The 16,060-nt window shown below is 48.2% G+C and overlaps 1 protein-coding gene across 1 annotated transcript in view; it reads left to right on the top strand.

Annotated features, from left to right (window-relative positions):
• Positions 1-15,806, top strand: part of LOC147428257 (uncharacterized) — a 51,358-nt gene extending 35,552 nt beyond the window's left edge. Inside the window, exons 4-8 of the mRNA XM_086497303.1 lie at positions 11,519-11,573; positions 12,243-12,348; positions 12,459-12,662; positions 12,756-12,832; positions 15,396-15,806. Of these exons, the coding sequence (XP_086353429.1) occupies positions 11,519-11,573; positions 12,243-12,348; positions 12,459-12,662; positions 12,756-12,832; positions 15,396-15,477 (524 nt within the window). The 3' untranslated portion in view covers positions 15,478-15,806. The remainder of the gene's footprint in view (positions 1-11,518; positions 11,574-12,242; positions 12,349-12,458; positions 12,663-12,755; positions 12,833-15,395) is intronic.
• Positions 15,807-16,060: the final 254 nt, after the last annotated feature.

Raw genomic sequence — 16,060 nt, 5'->3', positions numbered from 1 at the left:
ATACGAAAGTTTGCAGAGGTTGCTTCCCCTTTGCATATCTTGACACAGAAAGGAGTACCTTTCTCGTGGGGATCCACAGAGGTGATTGCCTTTCAGACCTTGAAAGAGAAATTGACTACAGGACCTGTTTTGACTTTGTCGGACTTGCAGAAGTCATTTGAAGTATATTGTGATGCTTGTGGTCGTAGTCTGGGTGCGGTCTTGATGCAAGAAGGCCATGTCATAGCTTATGAGAGCCGATTGTTCTCTAGGCCAGAGATGACAGCACAGACATATGAGAAAGAGATTTTGGCGGTTATCCATGCTCTTACTCAATGGCGACATTACCTACTCAGAGCGGATTTTACTGTCTTTACAGACCATCATAGTTTACGCTACTTCTTGTCACAGAAGCAGCTTTCGGAAAAGCAGATGCGGTGGGCGAACATCTTGTCACAGTTTCACTTCCAGAATGTCCACGTGCAGGGATAAAAGAATGTGGTGGCAGATGCTTTGTCTTGGAAGCCGTCGGTTCTGGCTATTTCCACGATACATCATTGGAGCTTCGAGGATATGGTCGATCAGTATGCCACAGACACAGATTTTGCAGATATTTTCACACGGATACGGGATGGGGAGACAGTAGCTGGATACTCCCTTCGGGAAGGCTACTTGATGAAAAAAGACTATGTTGTGCGTTACACTACCGTTGAGAGCAAAGGTTATGACTGATTGCCACTGTCTACCTTTTACGGGTCATCGCGGCATTGCTACCACCATGAAGGGGGTAGAGAGATACTTCTTTTGGCCGAGACTCAAAAAGGATGTGAAAGAGTTTCTGCGCAGTTGCTTGGTATGCAAGAAGGTCAAGTTTGACAGGCATAAGGCACAAGGATTGTTACAGCTTTTACCCATACCAATCGATCCCTGAAAAAGTATTGCAATGGATTTCATTTTTGATCTCCCGAGAACACAGAAAGATCACGATGATTTTCCGATTACATGGCACGTGTGAGACGATTGTCTCCGACAGAGACCCCAGATTTATGAGTTTGTTTTGGAAGGCAATTTGGGAGAACATTGGCACGCAGTTGCAGTTCTCGTCATCGTTCCACTTGCAGACTGACAGGCAATTTGAGATTGCCAATTCAGTGATTTTAGATTTATTGAAGTCTTGTATCTCGGATCAGAAGACTCAATGGAAAAAGAACTTACCTTTGGTGGACTTTGCCTACAATAACACGATACACTCTTCGACGGGGAAGACGCCATGTGAGATTGTTGAAAGTGCTGCGAAGGTTCCATCCTTCTTGAGCACGAAAGATTAGATATTTGAAGCGGATGAATATTCGCGAGATTTGGATACAGCTTTTGCCAAGGTTCGCGAGACTTTACAGAAGTCTCAAGAACGAAAGAAAAAGGCAGCGGATCGCCATCGTCGCGACTTGAAACGGAAGGAGGATGATTGCTCTTACGTTTTCAGAAGGCACGCCTACGAAAGAAAAAGGGAAAGGAGAGGCTTTTTCCAAAGCTCGTAGTATGCGATACTACGGACCTTTCCAGATTACTGAAAAGATAAATGATGTCTCCTTCCGATTGAAACTGCCAGATATTTGGAAGATTCACAATGCATTGCATGTGAGTCTCTTGAAACCTGTTAAGGGTGATGTGCCTGATGATGGGGAGCTTGATGAGCAACCCGCAGTGGAAGAAAACGAGGACACCCTTGTTCCTGAACAGATTTTGGCACATACGGATACGAAGAAAGGTAAAGTCCGAAGGCGGTTCTTGGTTAAGTTCAAGAACTTTCCTGCATTTGATGCGAAGTGGATGGAGGAGGAGGACCTAGCAGATACTGTTGCTAAATTGGCTTTATCTGACATAAAATGAATTATTGGAATTTTAAGTGAGGGTTTTTCTCACTGGAGACATCCGAATATAGAGTATCCCTAGTGCGTCATTCAAAATAATGACAGGAGCAATGTGAAAAGGAATATCTGTAAGGCCACTAGGAACGGGTACTTCTGATGCGTCACAACGGATGTGGGTGACAGGGAGCATCAGTAAAGAAGTATCCGACCATCCGGGAACGGACATCTCTGATGCGTCATAGGATGGGTGACATAGAGCATCGTGAAGGGGATTGTACCGTAAGTTCGGTAGGAAAGGACTAGTGATGGGTATTCTTGATGCGTCACAAGGTGGGTGATGGGTGCATCGGAAAGGGGATATCCATAGTCGAGAGGAAATCCGAATTGGAAAAGAGGAATACGCGTAAAGACGCAAGCACAAGAATAAAGATGGGTTCTGAGAAGCTTTTCTTAAAAAGCGGAATATTTTAACGAGTTTTTCGAGAAGAGCAAACGCTTTTCCACGAGGAATCTATGTATGCATTGCATTTGTGCATGTGGTTGCATCCAAGGACGCCTGGGAAGTGTTGTGAAAGGCATTGTTTTTAACTTATAAGGTTTTATTGAGTTTTTGGGCAGGTTCAGACCAACTTTAAAATATGTCGGCCGCCCACTTAATAAGTGGGCAGCCACTTAGAAAATAAAGCAACAAAACTAGCCAGCGAATTCTCTCTCCCTATTTCAGGTAGAACAGGAAAAAAAAAAAAAAACGGTCGCGATCTCTACGTGGGCAGCTATTCGTGCCGTGGTGAAGGAGCTATAAAAGCACCAGATGCCCTCACTGAAAGGAGGTTACCAACGTCAGCAAGAGAAGACTCTGCTGCCAAAAGACTTGAGAGATCGCGAGACTACGAAGCACGGAAGTCGCTTTTCCCGCGCAAGAGCGACAGGTATCTATTGTGGATTCGCTATACGAATTGTTGTCGTGCGTTTGCGTGTGTTTGTAGGTACTTCATCGCGAAGGAGAAGCGAAAAGGCTTCGGCCTACGCTTGGGAATTCCATTCTTGGAATTCGAAAATTGTCTGTGGAGTCTCGACTCCGAGTACAGACGGAAAAAGGATTGAGAGCCCGTCTCTCGGATTTCCCTTACGGGAAGGAACGACCATCGAGTCAGAGAATTAGAACGGAGGGGTTTTCTCCAGTTCTTGTGCTTGTAAAAAGATTCTCCCTAATAAAGGATTCTCTTTAAGGGGGGGAACCAACCCATCTTTTGGTCCCCAGTACTGTGTCGATCTTGTCACTCTCTCTCTCTCTCTATTTATTTCTCTCTATATCCTTTGGCTTCTGTATTAAGTGATAAATTCTATTTATCCGAGTATATTTTATATTGTTATGCGCTCCCGTTTGTGACAGATACTCCTCGGATTGTGAAACTTTACCTCGATGTTTTGGTTTAACATAGTCTACTCCAAACGGAACCCAGAATTCAGCTTGGCCGAAGATCTGGTGCAGTGGGATGCACAAGAGGGGAGTTACTCCGCTCCTTTGTCAACAGATGCCTTGATTTTGATACTGAAGTCACTGATGTCTCTTTGAGCTTCAGGGATACTGAGAGCTGACGGTATTCTGCTGGATGACTTTATGAAATGGAATTCCTGATAATGATATTGATTTGTTTCTTCACTTCTTTTGAGTGCAGGAACTGATAGACGAAATGACTGCAGCATTTTGGTCTACTTGATCTTGAATAGACATGGTTGCAATAGGGGTTAGTCAATCGGACATCGATGAGGTTCCGATTGGACCTAGATGTGATTGTTAGCTACATTGCCGATAAATCATGGTCTAAGATCCGAATGAATGTTGAATATCATGTGATGTCTTGTGATGTCGTGTGATATGACTGTCGATTTTGTACATGTGCTAGATGTGTGTTCCTAGTACGTAGGTACTAACAGTCAGTGTCTGCTAAGACGGTTTATGGCTTTTGTCTATTTTGCAGGCGTAATCGCGGTCGATTACAATGCTTTCAAGAGGGGGGTATGTCACAAAGTGATGACGTGGCGGACAACAGAAATCCTAATTTTTGCCAGAAATCCTAAAAAAACCTGCAAACCCTAATTTCTGCCACAAACCCTAATTTTTGAAAATCGTCAGGGTCTAGTTTTTTTTTTTTTTTGGTTTTTTGTGCGGAAATTTTGAGCGACGCAGATCTCAGCTTTTTGCTATGATTTGGGAGAAAGAAAGAGAAAAAGAGAACTTGCTTTTTACCGACTCTCATTGAGAGAGAGAGAGAATCTGCTTTTGCTTTCAAGCTTTTGGGGCTCTGCTCTTGGGCATCCCTTGTAATCTATAAATTAGTGGTAAGGGCCTCACTTCTCAGAGCATCTGGACGCAGAGTCTGAGAGTGAAACCCTAGCTACTCTCTTTTACTTTGATCTGATTAATATAAAAAGAAATACCGAAAGGGGTGTCTGTCTTTGGGGCCAATATCTCTAGGCACGGGACTCCGTCGGACCAGTGTACATCTATTGTGATCTGTGACTTGTTTTGAAGTGGTTATTTGGTGCTGTCGCGGTTGATTCTTGACTTGGAGGGTCCAAGTCTGATACAGCCCTCGCTGCCCTGCCTGCTCGCGCTAGCTGTCCCCGCCCCCGCCCGTTGTTGCCGCTCGCGCCACCACTGCCGTCCCTGTTGCCTGCTTCCGCCTCCCCCCCCCCCCTCACCATCCGCCGGCCGGTCGGTTCTTTTCATCCCGACAGCTCCCTGCATTCGGCTCCTTCAGCACTGAGTCTCCCTTGGGGCAGTGCTCTGCGCGCCTATTTGCAGCGTCCTCCCGCCGCCCTCTTCTTACGCCACAGCAGTAGACACAGATGGAGGCTCCAGCTTCGCTACAGAGGGACTCGCCTGAAGCCCCCTCGTCCGACCCCGCTGAGCTCACCATTCGACTTGCTCTCTCGTCGACAGAGCAAGCGAGCCTTGCCGCAGAGGTAGAGCGATTGCAGGCGGCTTCGGTCATCTGCAAGATTCTCGGCACCCGACCTAGCAGAGGAGAGCTGCGTGACCTTCTCCAGGCCCGCCTTCTCGCAGAGGTGGGCAAGATCTTGGATGTACGGATTCTCGGACGGGGTTACTATCAGATCGAGTTTGAGACCTCCGAGATGGCGTCCAAGGTCATAGCTATGAGTCCACTGGCCATCCGAGCATCACGTGCCCACTTACGACAGTGGAGACATGGTTTTGACCCGGCTTCGGATGTTCTAGTAGAGGAGGCAGACATCCCCATCTCGGTCTGCTTTCCAGGTTTACGGAGGTAGTACTTACCACATGGTGGTAGCCATGCTACTGTGCATGGAGTCGAGTTGGCAGCTCGGGAGAGGTTGTGTATGACTTTGAGGGTCTCGGATACATGGCAACACTCAGGTTTTGTGAGGCCCCCAGACAGTCTTGCCTTCTCTAGATCGGACCGCAGAGTGGGAGGAGTGAATCTATCGCGGATAGATCGCTTCTACACTAGTGACCACTTCAGTGACTTGGGAGGATCAGTGTGGGCATCTCGGCAGGGACCTCCTTCTCGGACCATGCACCAGTGATCCTCACAGTGGTAGATATGCAGAGGAGTGGGAGCACGATGCTTCGCATCCCAGAGAGGGTCTTGTTGGACTCAGCACTCAGAGAGAGGGTAGAGGCTCTCTAGACAGAGGGCATGGACAGACAGGATTCTCCTGCAAACAGAGTGGCCTCAGGCCTAGCTCAGATTAGCCATTTTTTACTTCAGGAGTCTCTAGCTCGTCGGGCTACAGCGAGAGAGGCGGAGCAGCGTCTCAGACGGGGCATTGCTTCATTACAGAGGATGCAGGAGCAGCATCCAGACAGTCCATGGTTGGAGGAGCAGTTATAGCAGGCTCGACAGGAGCTTGCTAGCACAGAGGAGAGGCGTCATGAGTTTGCTTTCCACCGACAGTCATCTCAGTGGACTCAGGTGGGTGACAGAGTGACTGGTGCTCTTTTTGAGACAGTGGGACCTCGGCACTCGCATGCCAAGGTCAGTCAATTGAGGAGGCCCGATGGGTCAGTTGCTTGTGAGCCCAAGGATATGCATGCAGTTGCTACTGACTTCTGCCGTGAGTTACTGTCTGCTGAGTCCCAGTCAGAGCGGCAGGATGCATGCAGGGAGCAGGTTTGGGCAGCCATGTCTTGTGACTGAGGAGATGCGTTTGAGGTTGCGTCAGAGGCTAGAGATTACACTTCAGCTTGAGGAGCTGCACACGGCTCTTAGGGCCCTCCCCCATGGTAGCTGTCCAGGTGAGGATGGGTTGACTCCCAGCTTGTTCTTGGAGTACTGGGACCTGCTTGGCCCAGATCTCTGTTGTGCTTTTCAGTACATTTTGCACACAGGAGTGATGCCTGACAGCACGAGTGAGGGCCTGATCTACCTCATTCCCAAGGAGGGTGGCTCCTTGGATGAGATTCGATAGTGGCGCCCCATCACCATCCTCAACTCAGCCTACAAAATTCTTGCCAAGGCTCTGAGTTTGAGGATTCAGCCACTTTTAGAGAGCCTTATACATGGGACTCAGACAGGTTTTGTCAAGGAACGCAGTATCCTTGACAACATCTTTACTTTCTGGGAGGCTTCTGCCTTGGCACGGCTCCGTGGTGAGGACCTCGTGATTCTTCTTCTCGATTTTGAGAAGGCATACGACAGAGTTGACTGGGACTTTTTAGAGGGCACTCTACGTAGGATGGGCTTCTTAGATGCTTGGATCAGAGAGGTGTCAGCCTTGTACAGAGAGGCTCACAGTCAGGGGCTTTTGGCAGGAGGTAGAGGTGATCGCTTCATGCTTACACGCTCGGTCAGACAGGGCTGTCCTCTTGCCCCCTTTCTCTTTCTGTTCTATGCGGAGGCGATGAGCAGATTTTTGGTGTCACAACAGGTTGGTTTACGGGGCTTAGCACTCCCTATTCGGGGAGATGAGCTATTGGACGCTGAGTTTGCCGATGACTCAGCTCTGTACTTAGATGGCTCGGAGGCCAATCTTCACAGATGTGAGCAGGCTTTGGAGACCTTCTGTTGTGCATCGGGCGCACTGATCAACTGGAGAAAGACATTGGCTTTCTCGGTTGGTAGTGCTCCTGTGCCAGACTGGATGCCAGGAGAGGGTTTCAGGTGGATTCCCCCAGGGACTGCAGTTCGGTACTTGGGTTGTCAGGTTGGTTTGGACTCGTCTCCCGAGCAGCAGATTGCTCCCCTTCTCCTGTCTATCAGGAGAAAGTTGTTACATTGGAGCTCATCACGACTCTCTCTGGTTGGCAGAGTAGTAGTTTCCAACCAGGTGTTGTTGGCGACTATGTCGTACATCACTTCCTGCTGTATCTTCTCGAGTTCTTGTATCAGCCAGGTAGAGAGGCTGATCAGGAACTTTCTTTGGTCAGGATGTGACACTCAGATAGCCCGAGCCAAGGTGGCTTGGCAGGTCATCACGCTTCCTTGTTCTCAGGGAGGGCTTGGGATCATTGATCCAGCATAGCAGAGCAGAGCCCTTCATAGTCAGAGGACTTCTTCCAGGTGAGGAGCCCTGGAAGGAGTTCTTGCTGCAGAGGCTTCGTGCTAGGGTGCCTCAGTCAGGAGGCCCTTGGCAACCTTCGACCAGATGGATCTTTACAGAGATGCGTAGAGCTGGTGTGAGCAGGAGACTGGAGGACCGCTTCGTCGTGAGTTTGCTTCGATCTTGGGAGCTCTTACGGCGTGGCCTGGAGCAGAGACAGCCGACGTGCACGGAGGAGCGCCTACTTAGGGGCAGCCCCTCGTCTGAAACCCCATGGTTAGCACTCAGAGAGGCCACTTGGTTGGTAGTCGGCCTCATGTTTCCTAGGGTCCCATGGCAGCAGGTCCAACGCGCTCTCTAGGTGACTGGCTAGAATTCACAGGTTTGTCAGAGGAGGTGCCAGGGTTCCAGCTACAGGGCATGAGAGGGGTGCAGAGCATGTGTCAGGACATCTCAGAGTCAGTTCCAGCTGAGTGGCTCATGTCTCTCGAGCCAGTAGCACCCCGGTGGATGGGAGCCTTCACACGACTGGAGGTTCTCATCTCAGTCAGGGCCTGCTCAGAGACTGTCCCAGCCCTGTTCTTCGAGTTTCAGGGTAGGGGACGACTACAACGAGTTGCAGTAGAGGCCCTGCAGGTATCAGAGTGCTGTTTCAGAGGATCCGAGTAGTGGGCATCTGTGGGAGGACTTGCGTCATAGACCCTGACCCAGCAGCTCTTGAGACTGGACACTGGAGGCTATGGGCTTGGGAGTGTTGTCCACTGGAACGAGTGCAGTGGGATCCTGGTGAGTGGCTATGGAGGGACCCCTTCTCTTATGCAGACCACCCAGGAGTCCCTTTCTTTCAGTACACTGTTCGGCTTGGACGTCATATACTTGCAGCATAGAGAGGCCCGCCCCGCTGCAGCACGTCATTGGCAGGAGGAGGGTCTCACAATCGAGTTCTTGGCAGCCTTTTGGGAGAGGCTGTGGGACTCCAGACAGCCGAGGCATGTCACCTTGTTTCAGTGGCTGGTCGTATAGAGAGCTACAGCAGTAGGGAGCTGGCTAGTGCATAGTGGTCTCTCGGCCGCATGTGCAGCCTGTGACCATTTGGTGGAGAGTCAGCGTCACTGTCTTTGGGATTGTCCCTCGGCCCAGCAGGTGTGGCTATGAGTTCTTCGGCTGATGCCCACTCTCTCCACGGCTCGACAATACACTGGGGGCAGCGGCTTGGTCCACTCTCATGGGCCCGGCACTTCAGTTTGAGCTATCTTCCACCAGCAGGATGATAGTGATACAGGGGGGGCGACCTACACTCCAGCCTGCTACAGAGCTTACTCCACAGGAGTGGTGCAGTGAGAGAGAGGAGTGTTGGGAGCTCATCAATGGCTTGACACTTTGGTTCATCTGGCGGGCCCGCTGTTTTCGCATCTTTGAGGCTCGCCCTGTGCCACCAGCAGAGACTGTTCGTGACTTTTGGCTAGAGCTGATCCATACTCTCAGAGGACAGCTTGAGGGACTACAGGGCAGCTCCGACCACATGCGGGAGCGCCACGAGGCTTTCCTTCGACTCTGGCGCCCTGGGCCTTTCTACACCATTGTCCAGGGTGTGCTCAGATGGCACTACCGTCCACCTGTGTGGCTCTTCCCTCCTCCCATCTCTTGATTTAGCCTCATTGTCTATATGCTGTTTTTTCATTGGGAGAGTCTCCCCATCATGTTTGTTGTAGCCCTCTCTCGCAGAGGTGGTTGTAGCCCTATGGGCAGTTTTCATTAACTAATAGAAAGATCTTTTTCTCGTTAAAAAAAAAAATTCCGGAAATCCGTACTGCTTGCCACGTGGCATTTCAGCCGCCAGTTTTAGGGTTTCAGCCAGCAGTTAGGGTTAGGGTTTCCAGAAATTCGTGTTTTTGTAGATTAGGGTTTTTGGCAAAATTAGGGTTTGCAGGTTTTAGGGTTTCTGGCAGAAATTAGGGTTTTTTGCTCTCGGTAGCCACGTCATCACTTTGTGACACACAGAGTCTGTACCAAATCTGTAACCCCCAAGTCTCCCGTGTGGTGAGAGAACTCAAGAGCCTAAGCGTGAAGCCAATCCATCACAGAGTCGAGAGTCCACTCTGACTGGTCCCTGCCACATAGAGGAAAATAGAACCAACTGCTGTGTCGAGGGCATCTATCCCTCTAGCTACAAGAAACAGTACATGGACTTTGAAGCAAGCCGCCTCAAAGTCTGGTGAAGAGTCACTGAGGAAGCGTGTAAAGTCGTAGGCCTCGCCAGGCGGCTCGTGGAAAAAGCGCTATCAAGAGACCTAGAAGACGATGAAGGTTCTGCCCCTTGAGCCGGCTGTGGGGAAGGAGCAAGAGAGGATGAGGAAGCAAGGGGAATAGTGGGTGGAATAGGAGGGGAGGGGGCAGCAACTGGAGGCATGGGGGGGGTGGGGGAGATGGAGACAGGGGTGTGGCGGTGGGTGGCATGGGGGGAGGAGGGGCTGTCTGCGGTGACACTGAGGTGGAGGGTGGAACGCCTCGTCCTGCTGTAAGGGGTCAAAACGGTTCCCTGTGGGAACCCTTTGCCGTGCCCTGGTGTAGGGCGATCACCAGGGGGGCTGAACTGGCGTGGTGGCCATGGACTTGCTACCATCCCTCCTTTGCCTGGGCACCAGGCTCGGAGGAGGGATTTGCTTGAGCTACGTGTGTCTCTGTCTGTTGTGTCTGGCCAGACCTAGGAGGCTGGGTCTGGGTCTGGGTCTGGGTCTGACTGAAGGTCTGGTCCGCCTCCTCTGTGGACATGCCTTTGCTAGATGGCCCATATGTCAACAAATAAAGCATTGGTTCGGGAGGCCCGAATACTCCACATTCTGGTGAACCAACCACCACTTACCCGAGGTAGTAGAACAACCTTCGGGAGGGTGTGGGTATCACAAACCAGAACACGTACTGTAGGTGTGCTAGCTGCCTTGGTAGCTACAGAAGCTGCCGCGATGAGGTGTCTCTAGGACAGCCCCAATCTCCAAGCCAATCCTGGAAAGGAGCGGGAGGTACTCTCTCCTCAGGCCTGGGAAGCAAACTGAGATGGAAAGGTCTGCCTCCTCAATGAGAATGTTGGTAGCCGGATCAAATCCATGGTGCCTCTGCCGAAAGTGAGCTCTAGTTGCTCGGATGGCTAGGGGGCTCATTGCAATGACCTTGGACGCCATCTCGGAAGACTCAAACTCTATCTGATAGTAGCTACGTCCGAGAAACTGTACGTCGATGATCTTGCCCACCTCTGCTAAAAGGCGGGCCTGGAGGAGATCTCGCACCTCCCCTGTGCTAGGTCTGGTGCCGATAATCTTGCAGATATCTGAGGTGGCCTGAAGGTGCACCACCTCTGCCTCTAAGCTCGCTTGCTTTGTCGGCGAAAGAGCAAGTTGGATGGTGGATTCCGCGGGGTCGGGCGAGGGGTCTTTCGTTGAGTCCCTCTGTGGCGGAGCAAAATCCTCCATCTGTGTTTGCTGCTACTACGGCGAGTCGGAGAAGAGCGAATGCAAGAGAGGGCACCAAGGAGAGGTCGGAGGCGGCAACCCTGCCTTGAGCAAGCAAGGGGATGGGGAGGTGGGTTGGGGGCCGAAAGAGGGGGGGGGGTGGGGTGGGGTTGAGGGGTGCTGGTGGGCGACGAGGAGCTAGCGGGAGGGCAGCAAGGCTGCAGGGGGTGAGCGGGGGCTGCAGGGCGTGCGCAGCAATGGCAAAGGAGCAGCACGAGAGAGGGGGGGGGGGGGGGGGGGGGGGGGGGAAGGCAGCGATGGTGAGAGAACAGCGTAGCGAGCAGCGAGCCTCACAGAAGGGCTTTTAGTGTGAGGGTAAGTTACTGTGCGATGGTGGCCAAACCTCCCTACCCTGTAGAGTTATGCTTGACCCCTCTCTCTTGAAGGACCCCCTTGCTTTATCTCTCTCCCCACTATCAATGGAGGAGCCATTTGCCAGAGTATTCCTCATAAGCTACCAGGCCATTCCTTTGTCTGCAGTGGAGTAGGAAGACATAAGAGGAGTCCAATCCAGAGATTGAACTTGATCTATTTTATCTTCTGTATATATTGCCCTGCAATTCTGTATGTACTTTGGAAGTTGTTTTGAGGTAAGGAAGCATGTAGTTTTACTCTGGATTTTGTTGTTGTCAGAAAGTCGAAAAGCTTTGGAAAAGCAATGTTGGGACAAAGAGGATGAGGAATTAAGGTGTGAAACTTAGACTTGTGTTCAGATTTTTCAGAGATAGAACTGTTTTCATACGAGGATGTATCTATTGCACCTGTAGATGTATTTTTGCACATGCGTATGTGTGTCTGCACACTTACGACGAAGATACAGGTAGAATTAACATAAAAGCATAGAAAATTTTATTGTGTGAAACTGCTCCCTCGATGAAGTGCAAGTTGGAACATTCTCAAGACGACTCTCAGGCAAAGAGAGGATGGCAGCATGGTAGGACCACCTTGTACTAGATGTAGAGTTCTGGAAACAAGGATTGGTTTATACGAACAATGAAGTAGCTATGTGATGCAAGAAAGGTAAGGTCTTGACTAGATAAAAATTGGAATCAACATTTGCAGTTGATTGAAGGCATGTACAGTAGATAGAGTCCAAGAACTCTCTTGACTCTTGGGGCTAGTAAACGAGCTTATGCCTGTGTATTGGGATAAATGCAACTGAGTATGAAGTTTTTGCATCATGTTACATGCACTTGCATGCAAATGTGCAGCATTTAGAACATCCAGTTAGACTACCGCGTAAGCTTGTGTTTATTTATGTACGGCATCATATACACTTATGTTGGTACCACCACAAAACATCAACTGGATTGAGAAAGGTCTTACAAGAGACTTGAACCTCGCTTGATAATAACAGAAAACAGAGAATTCAAGCCAGATCTACTCTGGAGCAATGCTGGACAAAACAGCATGAGGAGTTTACAGAGCGGTGGAAACATCGACCATATGAACTCAGTGAAAAAGTGTGTTTGCATTCTCCCATTATTGCCAACTATTTTGTTTTGCATTATTCTGTAATGTGATTGAAACTCATTACAAACACACTGATGTGAAGATTGGGAGTCTTGTGTAGGTTGGACTTTTACCAGTGCAACGATATCAGTTCCAAGATGGGGAGGTCGTGAAAGAAGCTAACGTAACCAGGAGAATTTGTGAAGCTTGGAATCAACAGATTGAAGATCACAATGCACGGTTACGCCAGGAAATGGAAGACCGCAAACAGAATGATTTGCAGCTAGATATGGAAAGAAAGAATTGGGAAAAAACACAAAAGGAGGTAAGTATATCTAAAGGATATAAATCATATGCTTGTTTATACAGTGCAGACAGCAAAACTTTCACTCACTCCCTTGTTTTTTTAATTTTGAAGATTGCAAAGGAGTTGTTCAATTCAAATGTTGATATGGCAAATGAATACCTGCGACAACATCAAGAGAAAAACGCCAGGTCAGTTTGTTACCTCTAGTAATAGTTTCTAGGTATGACAGAGAGGTCTGTTTCCACATCCGCATCTATATATTTTATGTATTTGTTCATATTATACATTCACGTAAGTGCAACAAGTTTTCCTGCTAAAAGAAAACCTTTTCTTGAATTAAAAAAAGGGAAAAATTTGTAACTTTAATTGAAAATTTGTGTATACTTGACCCATTAATCCTAATTCATAGGTAAAACTTTATATTTTTGGATGGCAGACTCAGGTTTTTCTCCAGCATTGCTATGTAGACTACAGCTTTGAATTACTTTTGGTATACTGTTGCTGACTGTGATGGTCTAAACTAGATGCCAAATGTGTACCCCGCACAATTATGTGGATGTCACCTATGTACCAAACATCCATAGTGTAGTGCATGCCTCCTGAAATTGTACCGATGAGCACATCCGCTCCGAGCCTAGTCTGGAAGCTGCCACGCCTTTCATAAGACAGTCCTGTTAAAACGTGTAGGACTCTACATACTTCACCACTTCCTCATGATAAATGAACACTAGTGCTAATGCCCTCAGTCACTGTGTTGTGGTGTTAAATTATAAATTTCATCACCTTGGTCTTGTAAGGTTGACAGTCAAATCTCTATCTTGTGCATAGCTCTATAATTCTTCCAACTGTCTTTGTAGCCCCTCTAGCCAGCCAACATTGAACAATATCTTCTGGACGTCCATATGCTCGATTCCAATGGTGGAGTGAACTACCTCCGATAGTCCCTCTAGTAGTACGCACTACCTGTCACAATCTTGTACAGTGCCAAGATACTCGATGTAATCTCTTTCAGCCCGCCCAAGTCACACACTATATGCATCAATCTTGCTCTAGGTATTGTCTCAAAATCTTTTCAGAGACCCACAAACCAGCAATAGATTTGATGTCCATGTGCTCGACGTGGAAATATATGACTAAACATAGAGAATCCTCTCTCTCTCTCTCTCTCTCTCTCTCTCTCTCTCTCTCTCTCTCTCTCTCTCTCTCTTTGTGCTCGAAGCGACTGAGCTCATTATCAAGCACAAAAGGATAAAGTGAGTTCAGGTCATTTTGGCCTTTTGAAGACGTTAATATAACATTTTATTTCATTTCATCTCTCTCTCTCTCTCTCTCTCTCTCTCTCTCTCTCTCTCTCTCTCTCTCTCTCTCTCGCTTTGTGCTCGTAGCGACTGAGATCATTATCAAGCACAAAAGGATAAAGCGAGTTCAGGTAGTTCAGAATACAGATAAAGATGAGATTCCTATTGTTGTGCTTATGGCACAGTATGAGGAGGATTTTCCACCTCTTGGAATTGATAAAAATGTATTGCCACGTGCACATCTAACCCTATGTGCATGTGGACAAGCTGTAACTCCTACTCCTAGAGTTTAGGACAGCCTAGGAAGTGTTATGGCACCTTTGTGAGCTTGTACGGAGGACGTTCATGTCCAGGCACATTGTATTAGTTGCTAACCCTCTTAGTGCACGAGTATCTGCCAGGTGTAGGCACTGGGGAGTGTTCCCATTACAGGACTCTAGCATTAGTATCTGGCCTAAGTAGTTAACAGCATGTGAAGCACTCCTTATCAGTAGGTCCCAACTTATTAATAAGTGACATTTATGAGCAAAGTTGTGGGATATCATCTAGCATTGTGGCTCTGCTCGACCCAGTCTCTTTGCAATATAGAGGAGAGCCAGGAGCTCTCCCTTTCATTCATTCAACACCTAGTACCCGATCCAGTACCTCAGCAGGACCACCATCCCCAGTGTTTCCTTCTCAGAATCCCTGGTGTTTTTTATCAGCATCATCAGCCACAACCTCTCAGCATCGCTAGTGTAAGTAATCCCAGCCATTAGTAGCAGATCCACACCAGCGTTTTGCATCAGATCAGCCTCAGCCTTCAGATCAGCCAGTGTCTGCAGATTTCACCCCATCCTCATCACCCTCATCAGCACCCTCCACATCGGCTTTTGCAGATCCAAGTCAAGTTTACTAGCGTTTTTAGATTCCAGCCCTCGGCCTCTCAGATCCAATCATCAACTGCATGATCCCATTGGCATCTCAGCATCTAGTTCGATTTTATTAGCATTTGTGCAATCTAAAGCAAAAGCCTCTCTAGCAATAGAGAAGGGGGCCTTTGGAGGAGAATTTGGGACTTATCTCACAGAATCATTCTCTCTTCTCTCTCACCTTGTCTATTGCACATCTCTCTCATCAAGTAGAAGGAACCTTGTCTACGTGTTGAGCACTCATCCTCTCTATCACCATCAATCACTTCCGCTGCAGGTAACATATATATGTTGGGAGGTTTGAGAGATTGAGAACCAAGAAATAGCCTTGGGGTTAATGTATATTTTATGGAGTTTGGGATTACATGTGTGATCGGTATATTTTGTATATCGATCTTACGAACTGTGCCTTTGAGATGCTCATTTCAATAGAAGATTCTTCATTGGTTTGTAGTGTGTGTGTGTGTGTGTGTGTGTGTGAGAGAGAGAGAGAGAGAGAGAGAGAGAGAGAGAGAGAGAGAGGGTTTTATCCTTTGTTGCAGAGACAAGAAAACACATGACGAGGAGCACTTCTATGAAATTTCAAAAGCATTTTTTGAGCAGTTTCAAACAAGAAGTCGTTGACAAACGAGCGGATGCCACATTTTGACCTTGTCATCACGTACTAGAACATGGTAGCAGCAATATTCCATTCAATAGTGCTTAAAATTTTCTCGCTATAAATTGGACATGGCAGAGTAGCTGAAATGCTGAAGTAGTTTTAGTCTTGGATGTCCTTGATAAATAGTCTCAACACAGAAGTCCCCCTCAATTCAAAATTCATTGTTGAAGGACCGCTATGTGAAATGCTGAATTTTATATCCGAAAGGAAGCTCACAGTACATGTTCGTGGTGGTTTCGTCTTGCCATGTTAGTGAGAAATCAATGTGTGTAATCTAAATTAGTTTCTAGCTTGCCTAATTATTGAAAATTGGGAGCTATGCTCAACCAATAAGGGGCAAAATCAATCCATTACAATTAAATTAGAGACCATAGCAAAAAGAAGCAAGGTTGGCCACCTGTTGTTTGAGACCTACAATTGATGAGAATGCTTGTTTGTTATCAGTCCCCCTCTTCCTTGGCTCCTGTGCATGCTGCTAGTTGCATGTGCGCATGCTCGTGCGCGCGCGGGCTTGTGTGTGTGTGAGATGCGACTAGTCAACTGATT

The sequence above is a fragment of the Adiantum capillus-veneris genome, chromosome 23, assembly GCF_014529385.1.
Source record: "Adiantum capillus-veneris isolate H3 chromosome 23, ASM1452938v2, whole genome shotgun sequence".
Classification (NCBI taxonomy): Eukaryota; Viridiplantae; Streptophyta; class Polypodiopsida; order Polypodiales; family Pteridaceae; genus Adiantum; species Adiantum capillus-veneris.
The sequence above is the reverse complement of the archived record's forward strand: the minus strand, read 5'-3'. Positions and strand labels throughout refer to the sequence as shown.